At 54.5% G+C, this 8211-nt stretch overlaps 2 protein-coding genes across 2 annotated transcripts; one reads left to right on the forward strand and one right to left on the reverse strand.

The window, feature by feature from the left end:
• Nucleotides 1–1093: 1093 nt before the first annotated feature.
• GCG54_00012255 (uncharacterized protein) lies at nt 1094–2644 on the forward strand (the record flags this gene model as incomplete). The annotated part of the gene is made up of 1 exon (XM_045412136.1): nt 1094–2644. One exon carries the CDS (start codon nt 1094–1096, stop codon nt 2642–2644), a length of 1551 nt encoding a protein of 516 aa, XP_045263920.1.
• A 396-nt stretch (nt 2645–3040) lies between these two features.
• Nucleotides 3041–6128, reverse strand: GCG54_00012256 (Beta-galactosidase; the record flags this gene model as incomplete). Its single annotated transcript, XM_045412137.1, has 2 exons — nt 3041–4532; nt 4579–6128. The coding sequence occupies 2 exons, from the start codon at nt 6126–6128 to the stop codon at nt 3041–3043; spliced, it is 3042 nt and encodes a 1013-aa protein (XP_045263921.1).
• Between the last annotated feature and the right edge of the window lie 2083 nt (nt 6129–8211).

An 8211-nucleotide genomic window follows, 5' to 3' on the forward strand; every position in this document is an offset into this window, starting at 1 on the left:
TACGCACCATCTCGTCGTCTGCATCCCCAACTCGTGAAACTCTGTGTCTGAGGCACCATTATGTCGGGTTGGTCCTTCCTGCGATACCGAAGCCTGTGATCTCTCGGCGACAACACCTTGGCCACGACCCTCTTCTCTCCTACACTCTCCTTTCGCTTGGGCCATCACGTCAGCCTACTTGTGCCTGGCGGACGCTCTCCAACCTCTCACAGTCCCGGTCGCTCTGCCTCATCTTCACAGGTCGCGACTTCCTGGTTGAGCCTGCCCTTCCCGCGATCTTGACATCTCAACTCCTCCGGCGATACTACTTCCACCTCGACCTCTTCTCCCCCCCACTCTCCTCTCGACTCAGTCAACCTTCCACCAGAGAGCAACGCATCACGCCATCTCGCCTCTCTCTCATTCTTCGCTTCCTTCTCCTCCATCCTCTCACGTCGCGACGTCCTAGTTGAGTTTTGGGTTTCCTGCTTTCTCGGCGACATCACCTCGTCTTGTACGTCGACCCCTTCACCACCCACATCCGCCTCTCAATCAACTGCACCTCGACGCAACTCGAGGCTAGTCTACTTCGAACCGAAAGACGCCCTCTTTCCCGTTGGAAATTCTTAAACGCTCCATCGCCGCGATTTCCTTTTTGGATTGGGTCACTCCTGCGATCTGGACGTCTACTTTCTCAGCGATATCTCCACAACCTCAACCTCTCTTTTTTTTTCTCCCCCGCTCTCACCCACCGCCTCACGACGGTTCAGTAACTTCGCCGAGGGAAATCAAGTTCCTGTTCCCTGTTGTCTTTTTTTCCCCTTTCTGCATTTCACACGTTTGAGCCCCGCATTCTCAAATTCGAAGTCCTCACCACCTTCCACTGCTCTCCCTCTTTCGTCCAGGCTATACTGCCATCGGCGCTCCTTCCGCCATTGAGATTGCCCATATCCTCTGGTCCTTCTCGCGCCGGCGGCTCTCTTCTTTGTTCACAACGTCCCGCTCCAAATCACCACCTTACCAACTCAACTCGTCTCCGCAAACCTGAGCAAGCCTCAACTCACAGCCACTCAGCTAGTTGCCATTATTCAAAATTTTAATTCAATCCGACAAGATGGACGAGCAGCCCGAGTCTCAGCAGGACCACCCGATGGAGCTTGATTCTCTCGACCGTATAATCAAGACCGAGGAAGTCGACGAGCCCGTCATTTTCGATAACCTCCCCATCATTCCTATCGACAAACCACAGGAGAAGATTTTCTTCTTCAAGAGGATGGAAGGAAGCAACGCTAGGTTCGATGCGATGATACAAGTAGGCGATGGGGAATTGCGCCCAGATGCGGTGGAAGCCGGCACGGAAAACGCACTGTGGGAAGTCATTGACGGTCTTTACCTGTACCGTCAAGCCGGACTTTCCTTCAAAGTCCTGCAGTCCGTGGGTGTTGCGGAGTACACTTCGCCAGAGAGATCGTTCCACCGAGTCAAGCACCTGTTCAGTCTCAAGACATGCGCCTTTCTTGCCAACAGAGACATACACGATGATATGCAGGTTTTGAAGCTGGCGCTTTCTGGCAACATGTTTGACCTGGCCCGGCCTGAGGATGAGAATTTCGTCGTCCATCATGCGAGATGGACCAAGCGCGTCAAACATCTTGCGGAGCTACTGGGCCTCAAGATGGGCTCCCCATACGACGGCGCCAGCAAGAAGCCTACCGAGGACGACGTCGGCAACTGGGCTGCGGGTCATACCGAGAAGAAGCTGTCGGCGTATGCGATTTACACCATGATGCAGCTTCATCTCTTCGGCGACCAGAAGATCAAGCGGGTCAGCATGGCAGATCTCAAGGACCTCAAAACCTGTCTTCGAATGAAGGGTCTGGCGCCTCGCTTCGAAATTCACCTCACCCGTGAGCCATGCGGCGTGCCTCACAAGCCGGGAAAATGCGTCCCGTTTGTCCAGCGACTGGCATATCTTACGGACATCGATTTTACGATACACCACTGGGAAGACAACGTCATCCTAGATGGGACGGTGCCTGCACGACAAAAGAAGAAGGAGATGTTTAAGAAGACTCGTGCAGACGGTGGAGACGAAGACACTGACGCAGAGAACTACGATTCCGAAGGTGAAGATCTGGACTTGACGCTGGCAGAACAATACCCGGATGATTGGGAGGCGATTGTTCGTAACGGTTTCGAGGAGGTTGATCCCGATGAGCACATCTACCCAGTGCGCGCGGTGGCTGACACGCTCCCCGACGAGGCCAATTCCAACCCTCTCCCTCCCCTCCGCATCTCGGACGAGAACATCCGCAAGTTTGGAGATCGCGTCCTCCAGTTCAAGCGCCCCCGCGAAGAAGTACTGAAGCCTCTGCCGGCTACGCCTGTTACGGAGGAAGAAATGCAGCTCTTGAGAGACCCTTACCTCGCCTCAAGTCAGGATTCGACAAGCTATTTCTTTGAAGGCCCGGGCCCTGCCTCCGAGCCCGAAGAGCATGAGAAACGACGTTCCAAAAAGCGTCGGGAGAAGAAGGAGAGAAAACGACAAAAGAGGCGCGCGAAGAGTGCCGGCGCCACTGCTACTAGGCCAGAGGGCATGTCCACGCAAGGTACTTCATCGAACCAAGATTCGGACAGGGATGATACTAATGAGCTATTGGAGTAGGAGGATCTGTCTTTGCAAGTCGCCTCGGGGCTTTGGCTCACTCGAGTCAACAGATTGGCATCTAACCTCGCATGAAGGCTTCTTATCTGGGATGGATTGGTACCTCAGCGGACTCTGATAGACATGAGAATATGTCTGGGTACACTTTTTATTTTGGGACTGCACGTTCATTTGGAGTCACGGAACTGGGAATTGGTAGGGCTCGTGTCTCGCGGGATGCCTAGGCACGAGAACTAGAAAGAGTATCGCCGCTCAGGTTCATAGAATTGCATTAGAAGAAAGATCGAACATCATGGCTGCATCATGCTGTCCTTCCCTGTGATAGTGTCCTGTTCGCTCATGATAGTCAAGTCTTCCGACATCTCTTGCAATTACGTCCCACAGACACTCTTGTGTCTACTCAACACTCAGCTCAAACGTAAAGTCGAAAGCCTTTGAGTAGCACTTATACTCCTCAAACGGCCTCGGCCCAACCGTCGCCGACCCAATCCCATGATTATCATAATCCAGATTCAAAATCGTCATATCCAGCGGCTTCAAATCGTGCGGGTGCTTCGCGTCGTCCAGGTCGAACGGCATATACCGCCTTGCCGTAAAACTGAACACATCCTCCCCCTCCGCCCGCCGCGCGTCGAGCGTCACGTCCCCGTTGCCGAGCCTCACCCACCGCAAATCCTCCCTGTTACCGTTCTCCTGCGGGTAGTCATAGTACGTAAACAGCTCGTCCACGCTCGCCTCGTACCGGCCCACGCGGCAGCCCTGCTTCGTGTCCTTGTAGTTTTCGCCCGGGCCGCGGCCGAACCACGACACCGCGTCGTAGTCGGCGGGGAGCACCGCCATGAGGCCGATGCGCGGGACGACCTCGGGCGTGTTGTTGCCGACGAAGTCGCCGCGCGCGTGCACGCTGAGGCTGCCGGCAGCGGAGACGGTGTAGGTCAGGGATGCCTCGACGCCCCATTCGAGCGCCTTGGGCGCGACGCGGACGCGGTAGTGGACGACTAGCCCGGCGGAGGTGTCTTGCCAGGAGACGTCGCGGACTTGGGTGTGCGTGCTGCCGAGGCGCGCGTCGTCCCAGACGAGGGGCCCGTCACCCCATTGCGAGGCGTCGTTTTGGGTTTGCGCGCGGTAGAAGTAGAGCTCGGGTCCGCGGGTGAAGATGGGGGTGTCGTTGACGGTCCAGGATACGTTGCCCTGGAGGAGGTCGAAGTCGAAGGCGGAGGAGGATGTGGAGGCTTTGAGGTGGGTTCTTTCCTGGGTAAAGTTGAGGGTCGAGGAGGATTGGCGGGTGGTGAGGGCGGCGCGCGCGGTGATGTTTGCGGCTGGAGCTGGGGCGTTGACGTGGAGTTGGTCCCAGGCGATAATGTGGCCCTTCTCAGCCCAGTTCGTGTCGTTCTTGAGCGCGAATTCGACAGTGATCCAGGCTTCGCCCGAGAGTGTTGAGGTGCCGGTTGGGAGGGCGAGGACGCGTTGTTCGCCGGCGGGGATGCTTTCAAGGTCGAGGGGGCGCGGGGACGTTGGGTCTTGGCCGTCTTGGATGATGTGCCACGAGGCGTCGAGCCAGTTAACGTCGAGGAAGTCGTAGTGGTTTGTGACTACCATTTGGTGACCGTCTTCTGAGAGAACTACGGTAATGGGCTGGATGGCTTTGGCGTACTCGATCAACGAAGGCATGGGGTTGTGGTCGGAGAGAGTGAGGCCGTCCATGATGAAGTCGGCGTCGTTGGGCTCGTCGCCAAAGTCTCCGCCATAGGCGTAGTACTCAAGATCACCTTCCTTCTTTAGAAGGCCGTGGTTGCTCCATTCCCAGACGAGACCGCCCTGGACGAGGGGCTCTGAGCGGAAGAGTTCGATGTACTCCTTTAGGCCGCCGGGCCCGTTACCCATTGCACTGGAATGTTGTTAACAGAATTCGAGAGACGTAAGAAGTAACTTACTGTGCGTATTCACAGAGAATGAAGGGCTTGTCCGTGTGGTTACCAACCCACTCGCGAACACTCTTCGGAGACTTGTACATCTGACTGTACATATCCACCGACGTGGCATTGCGGTCCGGTTCATAATGAATAATCCTGCTAGGGTCGCGTTCCCTGATCCACGTCGTCATGGCATCCAAGTTCCTGCCGTAGAAGCACTCATTGCCCAGCGACCAAATAATCACGGACGCATGGTTCTTGAACCGCTCCACGAGCGCGTGCGCTCGGTCGATGTACGCAGCCTCCCACTCGGGATTATCCGACGTCCACTCGGCCGCCTTCTCGTCCGTTTCCTCGACCTTGCCGAAGCCGTGGCACTCGAGGTCCGCCTCGGAGATGAGGTAGAAGCCGAGCTCGTCGGCGACATCGAAGAAGTCCGGGTGCGGCGGCTGGTGAGAGGTGCGGATGGTGTTGATGTTGGAGCGTTTCATGCGGATGAGGTCGGCGCGCATATTGGCGTACGGCACGGTGCGGCCCGAGATGGCGTTGTGCTCGTGGCGGTTGACGCCGTAGATGGTGATGGGCTTGCCGTTGACGTGGAAATTGTTGCCGACGATCTCGACGCGGCGGAGGCCGACGCGCTGGCTGATGGTGCGGCCGTTGAAGGTCACGAGGAGGGTGTAGAGGATGGGTGTCTCGGCGGACCAGAGGTGGAAATCTTGGCCTGTGAGGGTGTGCTCGTAGATGTCGGACGATGCGCCGGTCCATTCGTCGAGGGTGTCGCCTGTCGGGGAAAGGAGTTTGACGGTCGTGTTGCCTGGATCACCCTGGATTGTCGTGTTGAGCCGGACGGTGCCGCTTGAGAAGGTGTCATCAACGTAGGTGTTGACTTGGTAATCCGCAATCGAGGAGCGAGGGAATGGGATGAGATAGACGTCTCTGAAGATACCGGAAAGCCACCATTGGTCTTGATCCTCGATGTAGGATCCATCGGACCATTGGTACACGCGTGCAGCGAGGGTGTTGGCTTCGCCTGGAGTGAGGTAGTCCGTGATGTCGAATTCGTGGGAGTTGCGGCTTCCTTGACTGTAGCCGACCTCCTCGCCGTTGACCCAGACATGGAATGCGCTGTCGACACCTTCAAAGCGGAGGCGGATCTGCTGGTCTTCGTCCCAATCCTGGGGGATCTCAAACTCTCTCCAGTACGATCCGGTGGGGTTTACGTAAGAGACATTGGGAGGAGTGACTGGGAAGGGGTAGTCGATGTTGGTGTAGTGAGGATAACCGTAGCCCTGACGCTGCCACATGCCCGGGACCTCGATGTCGTCCCATGAGGTCGTGTTCGCGGTTTCCCAGATGGGAGCCTCGAAGGGGCTTTGGTCGTAGTGGAACTTCCAGGTGCCATTGAGACTGAGGTACTCGCTCTGGTAGCGATCGAAGGAGAGTGCGGCGTCCTCGCTGGCGTACGAGTAGAAGTGTGCGCGCGGAGGAAGAGTGTTGCGGTGCAAGACATTCAGATTCGTCCAGTCTGGCAAAGCACCCGGGAAGCCTAGGCCTGAGATGAGGTCCATGATGATCAAACGAGCCCTAGCGAGGGACTTGGAAGACCTACTGGTGCCGTGGCCCTCCTAGGAACTGGCTGCCGCCGACAACCACCGCGCGACCTTTATAACGCGCCCCATAACCTCTCTGGTTTCCATTGCCCAATTCTGTAGTGTTCTAGAAAGAGAGACTCTTACTAACGCCTCGGCAGAGAATCTTGACGGAAAGGATCAGCGTTCCCGGCCATTCTCACGACTCCGGCTGGGCGCATGTCACGATCATGTCGCTGCGCCAAGAATCAAAAGAATCCCAATTGCCCCTCACTTGCACCGGTCGTCCGACCTGACTGCGGAGCGTTCCTCAATCGCGGGGTTCACGTGGGCGGATATGACGACTCTGAGTAGCATCGGCGATGCAGAAGTCCTCGTTTATGCGGTGATGCTGGGAATCCAAAAGCTGGGCAGCGGGGGAGAAGAAGCAAAATCTGGGTCAAAATATGCATATTTCCGTTATTTCCCCGCAATCGGTGGGCCGTCGTTGTTGTGTGTCCGGTCCCGGTACCCCCGCGATCGACACGAGAGCGGGGAATAAGGCGACGGGCAGGGGTCGTGGTGTGACCGTCCATCGGGCCATTAAGACTCCGTTGCAGTGGTGTGTGTAAGCCAAAGTCCATCGGTGATCGGGAGTGGTCCGACGTGCTCCAGTCGGTTTATCTATCTGCGAGCTGTTAGAGATGTGGAGTTCATCGGATCTCTGGTTGAATTGCTGATGTAATGATTCCGTCTCACATCGCCAAGATTCTTCGAGTGCTTTGAGTTCATCCGACGGAAAAGGCATGCCGAGACCACGGCAGGTCCCGAGGAACATGAAATCATCGATTAGAGCAATACTGTCAGAGGAAACAGACGCTACAAATGGTTCTCTCCAGATCCCAAGTATACGATAGAGTAAGTCGTTCGCAAGAGAACTTCGTGCATGATCTCAAGTAGGATACTCAAGACCGCGACCGTGAGAATAGGGCAACACTGCAATCGCAGTTCGAAATGCGGCATTGCGTAAAGGGAATATAAGCAGGCGCAAACATGAGGCACTCCGAGGAAAAGTCGTTCTTCATTTTGTGTTTTTGAAATAGGACTTTGTGTCCGAGTTTCAGGGTCCGAATTAGATGTGCCGTTTCAGTCGCATGATGTCGGCGCCATCGTACACACCGTGCGGTGCTTCCGAGAACCTTCTCTCGGAAGCAAGGATTACCTCCAACCTTGTCCCAAACCTAAGTACTTTCGGGTTAAGTATGGCTTACCGGTTATCATACAAAAATCTGGCAACTGGTGGCTGTTGCCGTACCCCTCAGAGCGTTAATGAATTAGAAGCTTTCGCCCAGGGAGCGCTACCACTCACATTGAGTTTGTTGCACGGGAAAATATTCGTGGTTTTACCTTTGGACTAAGCTACTTGAGCGTGGAAAGACGGATTTCGTTCGCAAGTCTACGGGCAGTAGAGACGACAGGAACCGCAGAAGAGAGGTCGAGTCACGTCTGGTAAAAACCTCAGTTGACATTTTGAAGCCGTCCATCGAGTCAAACTTGCGGGCATCTACCTTGTTCAGAATTCAAAGTCTCTAGAAAACGTGGGGTCGCATCATTCAAAATCCAGCTCGGACGAAAGCAAAATTATGAGCGATCTCTGGATCGGACTTGAACTAGAGGCCGTCAAACTAAGGAGCCACCCGTGAAGGTAAATGGAAAGCTTCGCGAAGACAAATTGTGAACATAGCAGAAAGAACAATCGCGGAGATACGCGCTTGGAATTTCATGGGACATGCCGTGGCTGTTGAGCTGTTGAAATCCGTCTAGTGTTTCTGATTTGTCTGGAAGCAACTCAATCAGGTGCGTCGCTCCATCTCGGAGAAAATAAGCTATAGTCTATTACGTTAATAGCATCCGCCCCTCCTTTTTACTAAAATTATATATATATAATCCCTATATATATATAAAAATTTGTCTAATACTATATAGATACTTATAATATAATAATTAACTTATTATAATAACTTTAATTAATCTATTCCTATTAAATCTTATTATCTAAAGGTATTATAATACTTCCTAAATA

The sequence above is a fragment of the Colletotrichum gloeosporioides genome (genome assembly GCF_011800055.1).
Source record: "Colletotrichum gloeosporioides strain Lc1 chromosome Unknown consensus_49, whole genome shotgun sequence".
Lineage (NCBI taxonomy): Eukaryota > Fungi > Ascomycota > Sordariomycetes > Glomerellales > Glomerellaceae > Colletotrichum > Colletotrichum gloeosporioides.